A 20,132-nucleotide genomic window follows, 5' to 3' on the forward strand; every position below is an offset into this window, starting at 1 on the left:
GTGTGTGTGTGTGTGTGTGTGTGTGTGTGTGTGTGTGTGTGTGTGTGTGTGTGTGTGTGTGTGTGTGTGTGTGTGGGTGTGTGTGTGTGTGTGTGTGTGTGTGTGTGTGTGTGTGTGTGTGTGTGTGTGTGTGTGTGTGTGTGTGTGTGTGTGTGTGTGTGTGTCTGTGTGTGTGTCTGTGTGTGTGTGTGTGTGTGTGTCTGTGTGTGTGTGTGTGCGTGTGCGTGTGTGTGTGTGGGTCTGTGTGGTTGCGTGTGGAGGCGAGTCCACACACGAAGGTGTTGAAGTGTTCCATGTCTTGACTGGAAACAGGAAAAGGAGGCGTGCAGGACGATTCCCCTGAGCTGTAATTACATGAGGGTTCGGCCAGCTGTTAACGCCTGCATGAGCTTAAACCCGGCTCTTAGGTCAGGTGAAGAAAGAATTAAAGACTTAACTGACTCCATCTTTGCTCACCTGGCTCTGAGGGATTGGTCTGACAACTTTAATGTGGTGTTACAGGCAATGATTTGGGATCAAGGCCGTCTCTGGGCTTCATCTTGTTTTGTTTAACTGTTGTTTCCAGAGAGTTAAACTGAGTTGGTGCTCTCACTGGGTATATTTTGAAGAATCTTTTAAGGTTTAAGTATTTTAATTTATGTTTTTAACCCCAACATACATACAGTATGCACTTTAAAAGCAGGTAGTGGATATCACATGCATGTTAGAGGGGTCTGATTTTAGTGCAGCTTCAATATGAACAATCACCTGCTGTAGTTCAACCATAATAATTATACAAAATCCAGGCAGAAAGAAGGAATACAAATATGATCAGGAAGAACAAAACAATTCATATATACAATTTAATGATTAAATCAAATCATATCCAATTATGTACAGAGAACCAAAATGTTAATTTAACTTGTGTAATCAAGCATGTCTTTATTTTAAACCAAATGTATATTTTTAAAGGATGTTCTGCGATAGTCTGTATTTTTCTTACTGTCAACAAATCCCTTGAAATGACTAAAACCAGCATTAATTATTGCCTTGGTAACAAATACTGCAGATGTTTCCAGAGCTTGATAAATTAATATTATTATTTATCTTTAACAAGATCCACTGCTGTCTGTACAATTGTTTTTTGTACACCTATGAAATATGTATTTGTTTAATTTACAAAACATTTCTACAGCTACAAAATATTTATATATATAATTTTCTAAAAATATATTTTTACAGAAACAAAACGTTTTTACTCATGTACAAAAAATAAAACTTTCTCCTGCTCTAAATACCACTTGAATACCTTTTGCCTGTTCAGGAGCGTTGAGCTGAGCCTTTGTGTGTGAAACCCTTCACTGCAGGTCCAGATACTGTGGTAGAACATTGTTCCAGAACTGCTTCTCCTCTGGGTTCTTCTCTCCTGCAGTTCTCTGCCTCGTCCTCGGAGCTGGTTTGGGTTTTTCTCTCTGCTGCTTCTCTTTTCTGTCCGGAGGCAACTCCTGTGTGTCCTGTCTTTTTGTTTTTGTTTTTGTTTTTGTTTTTGTTTTTGTCTTTTCTTCTTCTTCTTCTTCTTCTTCTTCTTCTTCTTCTTCTTCTTCTTCTTCTTCTTCTTCTTCTTCTTCTTCTTCTTCTTCTTCTTCTTCTTCTTCTTCTTCACCTTTCTCCTCTTCTTCCTCATCTTCCTCATCTTCTCCTTCCTCCTCCTCTTCCTCCTCCTCACTCTCATGTTCGTCCTCAGCCACCTTTGCAACCTTTCCTTTTTCCCGACCCTCTTCTCCTTCTTCCTCTTCCTCCTCCTCCTCCCTCTCATGTTCGTCCTCAGCCACCTTTGCAACCTCTTCTCTTTCCAGACCCTCTTCTCCTTCCTCCTCTTCTTCCTCATCTTCTCCTTCCTCCTCCTCTTCCTCCTCCTCACCCTCATTTTCTTCCTTGGCCACCTTGGCCACCTTTGCAACCTTTCCGCTTTCCCGACCCTCTTCTCCTTCCCCCTCTTCTTCCTCGTCTTCTCCTTCCTCCTCCTCTTCCTCCTCCTCACTCTCATGTTCTTCCTTGGCCACCTTTGCAACCTCTCCTCTTTCCAGACCCTCTTTTCCTTCCTCCTCTTCTTCCTCATCTTCTCCTTCCTCATCCTCTTCCTCCTCCTCACTCTCATGTTCGTCCTCAGCCACGTTTGCAACCTTTCCTGTTTCCTGACCCTCTTCTCCTTCTTCCTCTTCCTCCTCCTCCTCCCTCTCATGTTCGTCCTCAGCCACCTTTGCAACCTCTCCTCTTTCCAGACCCTCTTCTCCTTCCTCCTCTTCTTCCTCATCTTCTCCTTCCTCCTCCTCTTCCTCCTCTTCACCCTCATTTTCTTCCTTAGCCACCTTTGCAACCTTTGCACCTTTCCTCTTTCCCGACCCTCTTCTTCCTTCTTCCTCTCTTCTCCTTCCTCCTCCTCCTCCTCTCTCTCATGTTCTTCCTTGGCCACCTTTGCAACCTCTCCTCTTTCCAGACCCTCTTCTCCTTCCTCCTCTTCTTCCTCATCTTCTCCTTCTTCCTCTTCCTCCTCCTCCTCACTCTCATTTTCTTCCTTGGCCACCTTTGCAACCTTTCCTCTTTCCCGACCCTCTTCTCCTTCCTCCTCTTCTTCCTCATCTTCTCCTTCCTCCTCTTCTTCCTCCTCTTCACTCTCATGTTCTTCCTTGGCCACCTTTGCAACCTCTCCTCTTTCCAGACCCTCTTCTCCTTCCTCTTCTTCCTCTCTTCTCCTTCCTCCTCTTCCCTCCTCCTCTCTCTCATCTTCCTCTTGGCCACCTTTCAACCTTTCCTCTTTCCGACCCTCTTCTCCTTCCCCTCTTCTTCCTCATCTTCTCCTTCCTCCTCTTCTTCCTCCTCTTCACTCTCATGTTCTTCCTTGGCCACCTTTGCAACCTCTCCTTTCCACCTCCTCCCTTCTCCTCTCTTCCTTCTCCTCCTCCCCACTTCTTCCTCCTTTGCAACCTTTCCTCTTTCCCGACCCTCTTCTCCTTCCTCCTCTTCTCCTTCCTCCTCTTCTTCCTCCTCCTCACTCTCATGTTCGTCCTCAGCCACCTTTGCAACCTTTCCTCTTTCCCAACCCTCTTCTTTTTCCTCCTTTTCTTCCTCACCCGCTTCTTCTCTCCCTTCATCCTCACTCTTTTGTTTACTTTGTTCCTGTCTCAGATTTGTGGGTCTTGTCTCTGTCAGTTTAACCATTGTTTCATTCTCTTCTTCCTCACCATCCTCTTCCTCATCCCCTTCCTCCTCCTCTTCCTCTGTCTCTGCCCTAGCCTTTTTAGTACCCTCTGTACTATTCTTTATTTTCTCCTTCTCACCTTCTTCTTCCCCCTCTGCAACCTCTTCCTCACCCTCTTCTTCTTCATCTGCTGTAACATCCTCTTTTTCATCCTCTCTCTCACTTTCCCCCTCATCTGACAACTCCTCTTCCTCACACACCTCATCTTCTTTTTCACTGAATTCATCTTGCTCCTCCTCCTCTTCATCACTCTCGTTGTCCTCCTCTTCCTCCTCTTCAATATCAACACTCACTTCACCCTGGTTCTCATCATCTTTCTTCTCTCCTTTGCTCTCATCTGACTCTTCATCTTCTGAGTCTTTCTCCTCATCCTCACTTTCTGTGGAATCTTGATCATCTTTTTGCTCCTCAGTTTCACCCTCTTCCTCTACTTCTTCTTCTTCGTCTTCCTCTTCATCACTTCCTGCAGACTCTGCAGTGTCACTTCCCTTTTTCTCTTCCTTCTCTTCTTCCTCTTCACTCTTGCTACCAATTGTGCTCCCCGACTCTTCAGCACTTTCATCTTCTTCGTCCTCACTCACCTCACTTTCATCCTCTTCCTCTTCATTGGACTGTTCACTTCCCTCCTCCTCCTCTTCAACTGCTTCAGACTCACTCCCACCTTCACCCATCACTTCACTGCTTTCTTCCTCTTCTCCTTCTTCCTCCTCTTCAATCTCCGTACTATTGTTCTTCTCAGTCCCTTCATCCTCTTCCTCACTGCTAGAGTTTGTTTCCTCCTCACCCTCTTCTTCCTCCGATTCATCATCTCCCTCTTGCTCACCCTCTCCAGAAACACTCTCTGCTTCATCCTTTTTGTCACAGCTACTTTTTCCTCTATCCTCCTCCTCTTCTTCCTCTTCGTCATCCACATTGCTTACACTCTCTCCCTCTTCCTCCTCATCTTCAGTTTCTCTGTATTCTCCCTTTTTACTCTCATCCTCTTCTCCTACATCTTCTCTGGAGACCTTGGAGGTTTTCTGATCTTCATCCTCCTCCTCTTCGTGGTCTTGCTGGGAAGTTTTCAAGGTGTGTACTTCTGTTTGTGAACAGTCTTCAACCCCTGTCTGCTTGGTCGTGTCACTTTTCACAGCCTCATGTTCAGACTGATCACGATCATCGCAGTCATCTTCTTGAACTCTATTCCGAGACTCTAACGGGACACTGACTTGAGCGTGTTTCTTTGCGTTCTCTTCTTCTTGATTTGACAATTCTGCAGAGGACAATGTCGAGGCGAAGGAAGCCTGCCTAATCGCACTTTGCTTTGTGAACTGTTTCCCTCGACTGGATGCTTTGGACGGTGTTGAGACGGCTGTGTCGCTGATGTCCGCCTGTACACTGGTAACTGCATCAGCGAGGACCTCCACAGCTGCACCTGCCATCCCAGCAGCGGGAAGAACAGCGACTGCGTCACTGAGAATTTGTGCCCATCTTGGTTTATCCTCGGCCTCCTTGTCTTCTCTCTGTGAAACGAGCAGATCTCTATCAGCAGGTTCAAAGGCCTGCAGGAATTTGGCACCGCTGACAGAAACCTCCTCTGTTCTCTGAGGGGTTTGTGAGGAAGGTGTGTTACCCACCACAGGTGTAGGTGTATCCTGCTGTGGAGATACAGTCTTATTACTCCTCAGCTTGGCCCCTTTATTATCCTTAGTGTCTGCCTCACCTTTATCCTTGATCTCCTCTCCTTTTTCCCACACAGGCTTTTCCTGTGCTTTCTTGTCACCAGGTAACTTCTGCTCGTCTGCAGGTTTACCTTTCATTCTCTGATCCGTGCTATTGACAGATTTATCTGCACCGTGTCCTTCACTTCTACTTTGAACTGCATTATTTTCTACATGTTTACTTTTGACTGGTGTGGATTTGAGCTTTTGTTGCTTCCCTTTGACTTTTACAGGTGTAGACGTCACACTGAGGGCTTTCTCAGGGGTGGTGACAGGTGTATTTCCTTTTTTCACCGATGACAGCTTTTTACTTTGACCTTTCCCTGCTGCAGATTTAACCTTGGGCACATCTCTCGTTGGGGCCAGTTTGGCGTCTGTTCTTTTAATCTGGATTGGTGCACGTTTGACATCTTCCTCTGCAGCATTTCCCTTGAAAGTTGAACTTCCTCTTTGGACAGACATGCTGTTTGTTTCATTCCCTTCTGTGACCTTGATAACAGGAGATGTCTTGTCCAAAGCTGACAAGTTAGATTCCTCTTGGTTTGCTGTCCTTATCAAATCTATCACATCCTCCTGGTTTATGTGGACTGCTTGCAAATCTGTACTTTTCCTTCCACTTTTCTTCATTGCAGTTGCTCTCTGACCTGCTTTAGTCAGATGAATAGATTGTGGAGCTTTTTCATTTAACTCTGATGGTTCATTCCTACTGTGTTTTGTGGATTTAACATGGTAGAGCTCCTTTTGTGCCTTTTTCTCATCTTGATTTTGGATTTTATTTGGCTGCTTTGTGATGTTCTCTTTTCCTTTGGATGTGGCTTTGTGGTTATTTTTCTTTGTTGCAGATGCTCCTTTCTTTAAAGAGCTACAGCCTTTCAAGAGCTCGGCGGGGAAGGCCCCGTGAGAAGTTTTTTCTATTTTCCCTCCGGACTGGAGCTGCTCAGCAAACGCAAAGTCGTCTTTTGTTGTTCTTCTGAGAGCTCGGCCCTTTTTCTTTTCCTGAAATAAATCAAAGAGAAAGCAGAGATTTGTGAAAATGTGAAATTAAAAATAAAACAGGCAGAAAAAGGTCATATGCTGAGTTTTTAAAAAAGTTGTACAAGCACAGCAACGGGCCTGCAATCAATGTGACTGCACATGTAATTATGACATTTTACTGCCAAATTTCATCTGACCCTATAATTTCAGATGTGGCTGTTATTCATTAACAATATTTACAATAGTTATTTTTTATATAACAGTGTATATACATCATCATGTCAGCAACAACCCAAAAATACATTATTTGGTATATTTTGAGATTAACTGTACAATTACATTTCTGCACAGTATAATTTTTAACAAAAAAGTATAAAGGAAGTGGTATAAAATTTCAAAGGGAAATCATGGCTTGTTATGGCGTTTAGGTAGATTTCAATAATAATACCAAGAATATCACAGGACATATGTTGATGGTGGGCAAACATAACAAATCAGTCATCAACAAATCTGTCGTTGGTGTGGGCGTGAGAGAAAACCATGGTGACGGTGGAGAAAAGAAGAGTAATACTTGTGTTTTCCTTTTACAGTAGAGATAAAGAGATGGTGGTTAACTTGGGGTCAGTGAGGTGATGTTTAATTAGTTTAATTATCTTTTGTACCTCTCTAGATTATTTCTCTGTCACACATCAAGGCCTACACAACAGAGCAAAGGAGAGGTACAGCCACTGGAGTACTACTGCATATAATATTGAGTTTCTTGTATTTCAGTATTTCAAATGGATGCAACTTTATATATACTACACTTCACTACATTTCTAGGGGTAATATCCACTTTAGGACATTTTAAGTAACTTGCATATTACATTTTAACATTCAAAACATAGGTTTTTAAAATATGATGCCATTCTTAGTGCACAAAACCTAAATTGAATCACTTAAAGACCTAAACTGAGTCCATAATGTTTTAATGTAATGAAAAATACCATACGCATTTGTTTCACTTGTTTTAAAATGTTTATAATCAATATTCTTAATGATAATGTGTCAAATGACAATGTGGAATCAATGTGACAATGTAAAAGGAGTCGCTCAGAGTAAAAAATTGTGCTGGATTATCATTAAGTATCAGCCGAACCTCCAGCATGGCCAGATTGATGGAGCCTTTGTATCTGCAGTCTATGGAGCTGGCAGAATGCCTCAGTATCTCTGATAACAGGTTATCAGAGATACTGTGTCATTTTCAGCCACCACAGGAAGCTGAAAAAGCTCCAAAAAACCCACTGTGCACTAAATGCTCAGCACCACACAGATGCAGGTACAGACTGCCTGGTGAATAAAGTGTAGAATAGCAGTGAAAGACACAGGTAGTTCCCTCAGTGGCTGGTGGAGACCAAAAACAGAGATAATAGAGATTAAAAATATTTGACATACAGTCTTCGTGTAGCCAGAAACATGACTCGATGTGATGATAACTACTAAATGTGTAAATAAGGAATTGTTTGATGATAAATTCATCATGGCTGGCGGCTGTGGCTGAGGCTGTGGCTGAGGCCTCTTCTAACCAGAAGGTCGGTGGCTTGATCCCAGTCTTCCCCAGTCTTGGGCAAGATACTGAATCCCACATTACTTCTCATAGAAAAAAGACTGCCCATAGATGCACTGTGTGAATGCTGTCAGATTTGCAGAACTCAATTATATAAGAAAAGAAAATGCCAGCATGTGAGTCACTTTTTCATTTTAGTTACTTAATTCTATTGTTTTATCCTCTTGTGAAGCACTTTGAAACTTTGTAAGGAAAAGTGCTACACAAATAAAGCGTATTATCATTATTATTGTTATTATTATTAATGAGTATGAGTTGTAAAAAATACCTCTGTACTTTTAAAAACTACAGCCAGGAGAGGAAGGAGTTACTGAGCACCACATGTTCATACATTACTCCACAGCTTGCCTCATCCCTGGCAGTGGAAACGCTGATGAGATGTGGCAAAGATCCTGCCAACTCTTCCAAAGCATTGTGTGTGTGTGTGTAAGTTTATAAGAGTGTGTGTGTGTGTGTGTGTGTGTGTGTGTGTGTGTGTGTGTGTGTGTGTGTGTGTGTGTGTGTGTGTGTGTGTGTATATGTGTGTGTGTGTGTCTCTCTGTGTGTGTGTGTGTGTGTGTGGCCCAACAACATTTGTTTATTAGTAGAATCAATCCAAACTAAAAAGCAAATGAATGTGAAATATTGAGACACTAAAACACACAAACACACAGGCTGCAGACACACACACACACACACACACACACACACACACACACACACACACACACACACACACACACACACATTGCTGAGCTATGCACATTTCTTGGAAAACTCAATGAGTGTTAAACATTGCCTCTTCCTGCCCTGGAGTGCACACAACCTCGACCACAACCAAGGAGCCTACAGGGGAAAATAACATCCAACTATGAACAATGTGCTACACACACCCATTATGAACTCCACTTTCACTCTGGTTTAACTGCAATATTCATTCTGCCTGTGCAATCCAATGTCTTAAGTGCAATGCATTCCACTGTATATATTCTTATCTACTTGTTTTTATTCCATTTATGTATTTTTTCTCTCTCACCGTATCTGGCAAAATGTCAGAGTCGACTGCTCTTCTGTTCTGCAAATCTTCACTGATCACTTGTCTCTGAACATTTTCTCCCTCTGAAACAGAAGACAAGAGTGTGTTTAACATCTGTAACATCTAATATTTTTTTAATGGATTTACATGGATCTGCAACAAGCACTGTTCAAATTACAGGTGTAATATACCTGTTTGTGATGAGGCGAGGCCTTCTCTCTCTCTGAGACCTGTAGTGTGTGATGACATTCTGCCATTTAAGGCCTTCTTAGCACCCGACGTGTGTTGGACTCTATTTTTTCCAATCCTCTTTGGGAAGAGAACGTTCGGGTTACGTTTAGTTACAGACTTTGGCGACGGCATGGAAGAGGGAAAGTCTTTGGGATCAGACGTAGAGGAGGAGGCTCTATGGAATTTACTCTGAAGTGATGATTGAGAATGTAAGCTTGATGGCTTGGAGGATACGGATTCGGACAGAGGTGCGGGTGAGAGTGGTGGGCTTGGTGGTGCGTCTGACAGGGGTTTGGGGGGTGATGAAGGGGTGGTCACATCCTTTGAACGTGTCGTGCGGCTTAAGACGTTCCTGGATGTTTGCCAGGAGGCGTTGAGGAAGTCAGAGTTCAAACGTGGGAGGTTCTGGAACATTTCTCCAAACAGATCCACAGAGCTCTCCTGAAAAACACAAGAGGAGGTAAACAGCAAAATAATCATTACTGAGCTAAAGGTTTATGTCCCATCTATTGAGCTCCTCCAACAGTTAGCTAGTGGCACTACAGCAGAGGCACATGTTGGTGCAACACTGTCCCCTACTGGATTTAAACAATGATTACAATTATCTGACGCTAAAACAAAAAATATCTATATATTTCTAGGATTTGAGCAGGAGACTGTTCCAGACGTTTTAATACCACATGAAAGCCAGTTAAATATCTTTTTCATCGTCATACCAGCCAAATTATGATGAGAAGCCACTAAGGCATAAATTATTTATTTGTCTTATTATATATTTTCAGTACTACCCAGCAGTAATAGTAACATTCATTTCCAATGTTTTAAATGAAAGTGACCTGGACACAGTAAATGGTATGAATGGATTGATTGATTTTTCAGCTTGTATGTTTTAATCCTGCGGTTTTCTCAACAACCTCTCATTCAAAAAACATTACAGTCAAAACTGCGCTTCCATGGATTCTCACGGATACATCCACAAAGATTGAAGTCAATCGGATGAGGAGTTGTTGAGAAAATGGAAATAGAGACGGACAGTTTCGTCAATTTATCGTTAGAATTAGAAGTAGGTTCTCACTTTCTCTCTGTGGCGAGCTCGAGCAGCGAGGGCCGACTTTGGGACCAGTGGAGTTGGATCCGTCAAAGTGTCTAACAGGAGCATTTCTAAACGCAACAAGCTCTCATTGATGGTGACATCCTTCTCTGGCACCACCTCATGGCTCTCTGGTGGTTTGGGTGCAGCCAGTACTAGCATGTGGTTACAACCGCAGGACACCTGAATGTAGGAAAACACATGGAGTTTATAACTGTGTGCTGTATGATTCCTCTAATCGGCCTCAACAACCACTTAGACTGATTTACTCTCAGACACAAAGGATATACCACCTAGGAGATAGACAGCAGTTACACAGAGATTCCAGCTGCAGAGTTTTGGGCTTATTGTTTTGCTAAAATATAGTTGAGAGGCACACACTTGGAGCTACAGATGAAACAATCCACTTACTAACTGAACGTTGTATTTGAGAAAACGTCTACAAAGTGTTGGGCTGAACTGGTTTGTGAAGTTTTCCTCCCCTGAGCCCAGTTTCCCATGACGACTGTCACCAAATGTGTAGAGCAGGCCGTTCTCTGCAGAGGAGGGAAAAGTACATGAAATAAGCACTGCTGCCTCGTGTTATCATCCTGCAACTGTTGTTGTGCTGGAATAATACGTGGATTCATCCATTTGTCAACAAACTAAAAATGAACAAAAAATGTAGAAGAGTGATTATTTCTCAGGCAAAAATGTCGCACTGTTTCTCAGAAGGCTATGACGGCTATGAAGGGCTGCAGTAAAGGCCACAAATTCCTGCCTCCTCCATGTTAGTGGATGGGACATGGATCAAACTTTTTTTTCCTAAAAGATGGTTTCTGTCATTTTAGGTTTCATTTCAAGATAAACAGTTGGATCTGAATCAGTTTCCCCATCCACACAAAAAAACCCATTATTTCGAAGCCTCGAGTAAAATCTACAGTATTCAAAACATGCATGAACAACCACAAAGGTGAACAGGCTTTACTGTTTTACATGCTATTATGATGACAAGAGAAATCTTACCAGTGATCACAGCAGTGTGGTTCTCTCCACAGGAGACGTGTCTGTTGCTGCTGTTAGAAAAGTGCTCCAGTGGTTTTGGCAAATCGACCTCAAACAGAAACGTTCCATGGCCCAGCTGACCGTACTGACCCCTGCCGAACGTGTACACGTTCTCCTCTGGCAGAGACACAGACCAACAGGCCATACTGGTTATATACAGTTAACACCAGTGGTACTCAGTAACTCTAATTATTTGAAAATACAATCATTATCTATTATTACCTTACTTTAGTGTCTCCATTATATGATACTTGTACTCCACTATATTTCAAAAGAAGTTTAGTTGTTTTTACACCATTACATTTATCTGAGTGATTGAGTTACTTCTTAGATTTAGATTTTTGAAATGTCCATGACACAGTTTCACTTCTGTTGGCAACACGTTGAAATAATATCACTATAGACTGGTTTATTTTGAGATAGACACACAATATAACTGTCCTATAAAATAGTTCAAATCAGCTCCACTTTGACCAGCTAAGAAAAATGCTGCTCAAATGTTTATTGATACTTGATTTTGATCTAAATTCGACTAGAGTCGGTAAAGGATCTGAATTCTTGCACCTATGATTACCTGGAGGTGAAATATTAGTGTCTTTAGGTCAAACAGAGGAGTATGTTAAATAAATGATGACGTCTGTTTGTGGAACAACAGTTTTAACACCTACCAGTGAGTGCTGCAGTGTGCTCCCCTCCACAGGACACCTGGATGACACGACCCAGAATCCCTTGCACCCTCTGGGGGACTGTGTGATTGGCGAGCTGCTCTGTCTGGAGACCAAGACGTCCATTCGCACTTTCACCAAACGTGTAAAGACCTCCATCCACTGGAAACCAACACAATAGTCCCAACACGAGGAATCAGGTTTAAGGCATCTGAATGTAAAATATTGATGTAGGATCACTCTGAATGGGATTGCACTTTTTTTCTATAAATAGTTTATTGATCCCTAAAGTGGCAACGCAAAAGCACATATGTAAATAATTAAATGAAAAATACATAGAGTTGAAATACACAATGATGAATCTGTAGTTTCCCAGCTACAGATTTATCTTCCAATATTATTATTATAGAAAACGTGTCAAACTTATTGTATCTATTAATATAAACTGCCTGTTTAAATGTCTATTTGCTAATCATGTGCTACAGAGGTTGTTTGACAGAATAAAATGATTGAGTCTTGTGCTGTGTTTGTGTTGTACCTGTGACAAATGCTGAGTGGTGGTATCCACAGGAGACCCACATCACCGCCTCTCCAACATCCACCTCTCTGGGCTCTGCTGCTGATCCCTCGTCCCCTAAACCAAGCTGACCCACGGAGTTGTCTCCCCACATGAACAGCCTGCCGTCCTCTGCCAACACACAGAAACAGTAGTACGACAACGACACACACACTCATACAGTTTGGGCGATGTGCAGCAGTTAATTCTCGCGGGTGTTGTAACCTGTTAAGGCAGCTGAGGTGTTGCACCCTGCAGAGAGCATCCTGACTGGTGCATGGTCAAAGAAGGGAGGCAGCAGGGCGAAGGACGTCGTGTTGCTGCAGTGACCCAAACCGAGCTGCCCCTCCTGGTTACTGCCAGCACCGTACACACAACCCTGCCCTGGAAACATGCACAACCTTGTTCAACACGAGAACAACCACTGAGCACAAACTATCCATCATTTGGTCATTATTGATCTTACATGTGCAGACAATTGTGTGATCTCTCCCACAAGCTACAAGCTTCACCGTCTCAGACTTTAAGGCTAAAAGGGAAAAACATAGCTGTTATTATTACAAACAAAGTATTTGGTATAGTCAGATCACAAAATTAATCAAAAACAATATTAATTTATTGCTGCAAATATACTTCTGAGCCAAGATACCAAATATTGTTTGATTTCAACAAGTCATAAGTGATTGTGAACTGCCGGGTTTCGGAATGTTAAGTGATTCAGAGCTGTCACCTAGGGCCTTTTCGCTGTTAATTAAGCAATTAATCAGGAAATAGTTCAGCTTATTATAGTTACAGTCCGAATGTGAACTGACGTACCTTTCACAGAGGCAGGTTTACTGGCTGCACGTTTAAATCCCAGCCCCAGTTGGCCGCAGGTGTTGGCACCAAACATGAGGATCCTCCCATTGTCTGCATAACCACAACGGATATGAAAGTTTGACTTGGCTGCAGAAAATGACTTTTTGTCCATAAGTGAGCATGGTTAGTATTCATTTAAAAAAAAAAAGATATGTACCTGTGATGACAGAAGTGTGCGCCCCACCACAGGATATATGCACTGGATGGTCGTTCTTCAACCAGAATTTACTGGGTACATTGTCTGCAAAGCTGCTCTTTCCAAATGTGAAGATGGCTCCTGTTTCTTCAGGAAACAGAATAAAAAGTTTGAAAAAAAATCTTGTCTTGTTCTATCTACCCACACACACACAGACACACAGACACACATATGCAGTATGTATGCTGGGCAACGCACATCATTACTGCACTGCACAGAGCTGAATGCACTGTTCTGCTGCCAAATTTGAGGCTCAACACAGGACCTGAAGGCAGCACTGTCTGACTGACTGCTGTCTAACTTAACAGGGGACCTGAAGGCAGCACTGTCTGACTGACTGCTGTCTAACTTAACAGGGGACCTGAAGGCAGCACTGTCTGACTGACTGCTCTCTAACTTAACACGGGACCTGAAGGCAGCACTGTCTGACTGACTGCTCTCTAACTTAACAGGGGATCTGAAGGCAGCACTGTCTGACTGACTGCTCTCTAACTTAACAGGGTACCTGAAGGCAGCACTGTCTGACTGACTGCTCTCTAACTTAACACAGGACCTGAAGGCAGCACTGTCTGACTGACTGCTCTCTAACTTAACAGGGGACCTGAAGGCAGCACTGTCTGACTGACTGCTCTCTAACTTAACACGGGACCTGAAGGCAGCACTGTCTGACTGACTGCTCTCTAACTTAACAGGGGACCTGAAGGCAGCACTGTCTGACTGACTGCTCTCTAACTTAACAGGGGATCTGAAGGCAGCACTGTCTGACTGACTGCTCTCTAACTTAACAGGGGATCTGAAGGCAGCACTGTCTGACTGACTGCTGTCTAACTTAACACGGGACCTGAAGGCAGCACTGTCTGACTGACTGCTCTCTAACTTAACAGGGGACCTGAAGGCCGCACTGTCTGACTGACTGCTCTCTAACACCGGCTAAATCCCGGCCCAGCCTGCTGTCACATCTCATCTCTTTAAGAGGCAGCCTGACAGAAATAGCAACAGGTTTTTACAACACACACACATACGTTAGCAGTATTCAAAGGTAAATAGGACCATACAGAGATGAAGGCTGTATGTGTAGAGAACAGTCTCACCAGGTATGTCTGCATCTGTCTGTCCGGTCATCTCCTCCACTGCCCCCCCTCACATGTCACATGCAGCTCTGTGCTCAGACCGGCAGATGAAGGAGAGGTCAGGGAGGGGAGGACCAGGAAGATCATCCTGGTTTTAACCAGGGATCAAGTCATGGGCATTGATATTTTTGATTATATAAAGAGCAGACTAGTATTTTGTGTTTGGTGTGGAGTGAAATAAAAAACATCTACATAAAGATTTACCAACACATTAGTTCCCATGAAATCCAGGATATTAGATGGATGCATATTTTTAATCCTTATTAAGACATGGCTCAAAAAAATGTGCCTTGCTTTATGAGAATCAGTAGATGTTTAAAATGGAAAGAGAGACTTTTCAGAAAAAGGGAAAACATTTGTTAACAGGATGTATAGGTAAGTACAAGACGAAGAGATTAGATATAAGACCATAAAATACACATTTTATTTAAAATACAGTGTTTGTGTTTATTGAGAAAAAAACGTTTTTTGTTTGTTAAATAACCTACTTTCATTCAAACTGAAAAAAAACAACAGAAAAGATTCTGAATTTGATTGAAAAGTTTGAAAAAAAATCTTGCAAACAGAGGAAAAAAAGCACAGATTCAAGAAACACAAACAAGTCCAGTTGCCTTTCACTTCACATGTACAACTCCTGCACAGAGGATGTATAATATGTAGAGATGTGTTCTCTGTGCAGGCTTTGGTTTCTAATATTACATCATCAGTCCTGCAGCGCGAAGCCCCGCCTCCTCTCCTCCCCCTGCACTGACGTCACCGGCAGCCACGCTGTCGGTTGGCTGGTGACTCTCCGGCTGCATGTGGCTGAGAGGCAGTGAATCAATGCTGATGAAACTTTGAATCAACAAAAGCGCTTCCACTGAATTTGTATTTTGCGCTGCAATGTTTGTTAAACTGTTTTCCGTCCACAGCCCAGTTTTCAAATGTCTGAAAACTTTGCACAGCCGCTCTGCACGCGGGTTTAGGTGAGAAGCTCCACATGAGTTATTTTTAACTTTGCACGTTGGTTTTCATGTTATTCTGCAATTAAAGTGTAGAGAATGTTTCATGCATTTTGATTTCATTCGTTCCCCTGGTCAGCTGTGGAGCTGCTTCCTTCGCCCCGGTGAGTTTGAAAGGTCGCAGTTGTCTCACTCTGAAAGATTTCAGCTCAGATGAGATCAAGAGGTTGTTGTGGGTGTCTGGAGATTTGAAACACAGGATCAAACATGAGAAACAGGTATGTTACTGCATAACTAAAGCTGTGTATTCATTATCCATTTTTTAAAAGTGTTCTCAGTTTGTGCATCATCTGTGTGGGTCACAAACTTAATATCATTTCTATTTTAGTATCTTCCTCTTCTGCAAGGAAAGTCCATTGCTATGATATTTGAGAAGAGGAGCACCAGAACAAGAATGTCCACAGAAACAGGTGTTGTGCTGTTATCTGCTCTGGTGTGTGCCATGTGGCTCAGTTAGACTTTCACATGAATGATAGTGGAGGTGGGTCATTGTAAGTAAAACTAATAAATGCACTGGACAGTTTTCATTTGTTAAGTTCACACAAATGTCCATTATTACATTTATTTGAACACTCATTGAAGAATGTGACTTCTCACTGTGTGCTGGGCTCAAAGTTATTGTTGTATGGACACAAAAGAACTGCTGAAAGGACGACTTTCAGTGCATCCCTGTAACAAAGCCTCTGTGCAGCAGTAACACACACACACGCAGTTGTGTCTCCATGACTTCGGAGAACATTACATTGCCTAACATGGGGACTCTAATCTTAACCATGGTAACTACTTCCCTAAACCTAACCTTAACTTAAACTTAACCGAAACCAAACTGAAAAACGTGTCTTCACATTAAAATGTAATGATTTACGTTATGGGGTTTTGTCTCCAGTCTCCATAATGTAACTGTGTAAACAGATCTAGGTCCCCCACAACATGAGTGCATGAAAAATACCTGGACCACATCCACACACACACTTGAGCTAAATCATCTAAATGTATTTTCAAGCTCTATCGGCAAATTGAAGTTGTCTAAATGTCATAATTGCAGGTTTTGCTCTGCTGGGTGGACACCCCTGTTTCCTCACCTCTCAGGACATCCACCTGGGAGTGAATGAGAGCTGTGCAGACACAGCCAGGTGAGACTTATAGTCAGGAGGTGATTTGTTCATTTTTACCAGGCGATATGGTCCCGATGGTCTCGAGCACTGTCCTCCTGTTCATTTTGATGCCATTTGATTTAGACTTAGATTCTGACATAATCCAACCAATTAACTTTTCTTTTTGGTAACAATCCATATTTTTGAAGTGACAGGACCGTGTGTCTGATCTCGTATGTGAACCTCAGTCCCATGCTCAATGTTTCATCCTCCTCCTCAGGGTTCTCTCAGGATTCTGTGATATTGTCTTGGCCCGAGTTTACAGTCACTCCACGTTAGAGGAGCTGGATAAAGATGCCTCCGTCCCCATCATCAACGGTCTCTCCGACCTCTACCACCCAATCCAAATCCTGGCCGACTTCCTCACTTTACAGGTATCTAACTCTTCAATTGACCCAAATTTTTACCCGATAAATGATAATGATGTAGTGTTTTAAAATTACCTCTCTGCTACAGGAGCATTATGGGTCGCTCAGTGGATTAACAGTGAGCTGGATTGGAGACGGCAACAACGTCCTCCACTCCTTCATGATGACTGCAGCCAAACTGGGCGTCCATCTTAAGATTGCTACACCAAAGGTTTGTCTCGTTATACTCCATCGCAAGCATTTGTCTTCTCTTTGAGTCCACTTTTATATTTCCGTTTGCAGATGGTCGTTTTGTAGTTTGCAGGTGTAGAGGCAGGCAGAGAACTGTCGGCGGCTCTTGGATGATTGAGAGATGGGGTTTGGTTTGTCCCCAGTTCAGCCACAAGTCCAAGTAGAAATGTGCAAAACCAAAAATGATCCAATATTTGGCACAAAGTGGTGAAACGCAGTGCAGTGGAACATATTACTCTGCAAGGTTTTCTACTAAATCTTGAGGCCATCTGACGGAACATGAGCTCGATGCAGTTTCATCAGATCCCTCAGAATCTGTGGGTTGATTGAACTTTCAGATCAAACATCTTTTAGTCTTGAATGTTTCAACCTAGATCATTGTTGTCTGCTATGTTCTGAGCTTTTTGCAATAAAAAATATAATCCCTTATAGTCTTGAGAGAGGAAATGTTTGAGGAACAAATCATTAAGTTTCTGTATCTCCATCTACATCAGCTTTTCTAACCAGAAATGAACCTGAAACTCTATCTTTATTAACAGGGGTATGAGCCAGAGAGGAGTGTTATTCAAGAGGCACAGAAACTCTGCAAAGAGGTGAGCTCATCATTAGGCGTCATTCCTATAAACATACCTTAGGTCTGATACCATTTTAAATGAGTATGTTATTTTATTTTTGTCTCAGCACGGGACGCAGCTTGTTTTGACCTCTGACCCGATGGAGGCCGCACACGGCAGCAACGTTTTGGTGACTGACACCTGGGTCAGCATGGGACAGGAGGAGGAGAAAAAGAAGAGGCTCAAAGACTTTCATGGTTACCAGATTACAATGAAGGTAAAATCTATTTGAGTATTTTTATTCATATTTAAGGAACAATCCAACATCTTGACTTTTTCAGACTTTGTTTGGTACAGAGAGGAGAAAGGGCCACCCACCAACATGCCTGTCGCTTAGGTGAAATAAGCAGGAGCCTGTTCCCACACAACTGTACACACACTATCACTGAAAAACACCCACTATGTCTCAAACAGGCTCCTGTAAGAATAGCTGACTCTAAACAAGGCAGCAGCATTTAACTGTGTGTTAAGTGTGTGTTGCTTTATTTATATGAAAAAGGACCCAAGGTCAAAATTAAATCAGATGCACTTTTTATAAACTGAGAAAATTATTTTCACGGTAGATTATCATACGAACAAAACTGCCTGTGTGATATTATCTGTAAAAATGCACAAAAAATAAATTGGTCAATACAAATACTGAATTTCTGTTACTGTCCAAAGGCACTAAAAATGAATTCTGTGAATAAAATAACTAGATGTGTAGGGATTGTAAACTGGTTCATACTTCATTAAGACCTTTGTATTTTGGGTCATTTCAGACAGGAAGTGTGGCCAAACCAGACTGGACCTTCCTTCACTGTCTCCCCCGTAAAATGGAGGAGGTGGATGACGAGGTTTTCTACTCCTCCCGCTCCCTGGTCTTCCCTGAGGCTGAGAACAGGAAGTGGACAATCATGGTGAGATGAAAAACAGGTTTCACAGGAACCTTGTGTGAGATATATTAGATCCTCTCAGTCTTTAACCTCCTTCGTGTTCATGGTATTAATCAGCATGTTTCTCTTCTCTCTCAGGGTCTGATGGTTTCTCTCCTGACTGACTACGCTCCACAGATCCCCATGCCGAAGTTCTAACCTCAGGTCTTAACGTGGTGTAATAATCAGGCTGCATGTGATATCTGCAGGACGAGACGATTTCTTGTTCACCATCTTCACACAAGATGGATGAGTCCAAAGTCGTTGTGTCAACATCTTTTTGATTTAGAGCACAGATGGCATGGTTTGCCTGGCCCTGCTCTTCAATAGGAGACTGCTGCTGTGCAAGGTTTTCTGTTTACATTCTAAATTTAAATTTAAATCTAAACTGTGACTGAGAGCAATGATTGTGGCAAGTTTAAATTGGAAATGTAGCTTTTCAATGTGTGTTACTGAAAGAGAAAAGATTAGCAACTTGTACAACACGTTAGGCCGAGCGTGATCATACCAAAACCACTGTTTTTACATATCTCAGCCAGTTTATGACAATTATAAACATTATGTTACTGCAGACTCATTTCCAGGATTGGATCCAATAGAAAAGTATAGTTTATTACAGTAAGAAAATAAATGTATAGATTGGATTTTGAGTTTATTTTATTTTTGTGTCATGCATTAAACATGCCCAGATAGAAGATAATCAAAAAGAAATACCAAAATCCAAAATGGCGACATAAATAACATATAATACAAAATAAATAATCCCTGCTGACTCACAGCAGCAGTATGGATCACATGTGATAATCACATATACAGTTGTTGTTGATTGCTATAATGTAAAATGTTTACACGTCTTAGCAAATGGACTAAAGATTTAAACAAACCTGGGCAATGTAGAGATATTGAAATAAATAAATATTTAGTTTTTCAATAAATATCTCTAACCAGTGGTTAAATATGTCTTCATGTCATTTTTGTGAGTGTAAATATCTGTTTTTTTTAGGTTTTCTCTGAGTTTTGTCCCTTAAGGTTTGATGCAGAATCATGGGACAAAAAGAAAGAATACCAAACACTATAAATAATTTCAGTCCTTACAAACACTGCCAGAAGGCAAGAGCTGCCTTAGTTTCTTGTCCTTTCCAAATAATACATTTATTAATGAGGAGATTCATTCATAATGAAAATTGAACTTCACGGAGTCAGACTGGGATCACATGAAGAGACAGAGGACACTGAGACAGTACAGACATCGAGTTAAGAACTAACATTGTATATTCTACACCCAACCACAGCTGCTTTCATAGGGCTTACCAAGGTGCGATGTCCTCTGTTCTTAACCCTCAACAACAGTGAGGAAAAACTACCAAAAAACCAACCTAGTAACAGAGTGGAAACAAAATAGAAACCTCAGAGCCACATGTGAGAGATCCCTCTCCCCGGACGGACAGAAGTGCGATAGATGCCGTATGTATGTAACTGAAGGCATCAAAATATTTACAACATTGATTAGAGGAAACAGTTTTTAGCATAATGGAGAAGTGTGTCA

The 20,132-nt window shown here is 42.1% G+C and overlaps 2 protein-coding genes across 2 annotated transcripts; one reads left to right on the top strand and one right to left on the bottom strand.

Moving 5' to 3' along the window:
• Positions 1–828: 828 nt before the first annotated feature.
• rpgra (retinitis pigmentosa GTPase regulator a) lies at positions 829–14,360 on the bottom strand. Its single transcript, XM_047342679.1, has 15 exons — positions 14,266–14,360; positions 13,136–13,261; positions 12,937–13,029; positions 12,587–12,649; positions 12,346–12,504; positions 12,103–12,252; positions 11,568–11,726; positions 10,861–11,016; positions 10,267–10,391; positions 9,841–10,038; positions 8,726–9,206; positions 8,535–8,617; positions 2,865–5,934; positions 2,450–2,610; positions 829–2,348 (listed from the first exon to the last, which is right to left on the bottom strand). The coding sequence occupies exons 1-15, from the start codon at positions 14,294–14,296 to the stop codon at positions 1,338–1,340; spliced, it is 6,066 nt and encodes a 2,021-aa protein (XP_047198635.1). The 5' UTR covers positions 14,297–14,360; the 3' UTR covers positions 829–1,337.
• A 701-nt stretch (positions 14,361–15,061) lies between these two features.
• otc (ornithine transcarbamylase) lies at positions 15,062–19,535 on the top strand. The gene is made up of 10 exons (XM_035175302.2): positions 15,062–15,269; positions 15,385–15,523; positions 15,634–15,715; positions 16,351–16,438; positions 16,680–16,833; positions 16,916–17,038; positions 17,598–17,651; positions 17,740–17,889; positions 18,434–18,571; positions 18,686–19,535. The coding sequence occupies exons 1-10, from the start codon at positions 15,187–15,189 to the stop codon at positions 18,743–18,745; spliced, it is 1,071 nt and encodes a 356-aa protein (XP_035031193.2). The 5' UTR covers positions 15,062–15,186; the 3' UTR covers positions 18,746–19,535.
• The last annotated feature ends 597 nt before the right edge of the window (positions 19,536–20,132 follow it).

This window comes from Hippoglossus stenolepis, chromosome 13 (genome assembly GCF_022539355.2).
Source record: "Hippoglossus stenolepis isolate QCI-W04-F060 chromosome 13, HSTE1.2, whole genome shotgun sequence".
NCBI classification, from domain to species: Eukaryota; Metazoa; Chordata; class Actinopteri; order Pleuronectiformes; family Pleuronectidae; genus Hippoglossus; species Hippoglossus stenolepis.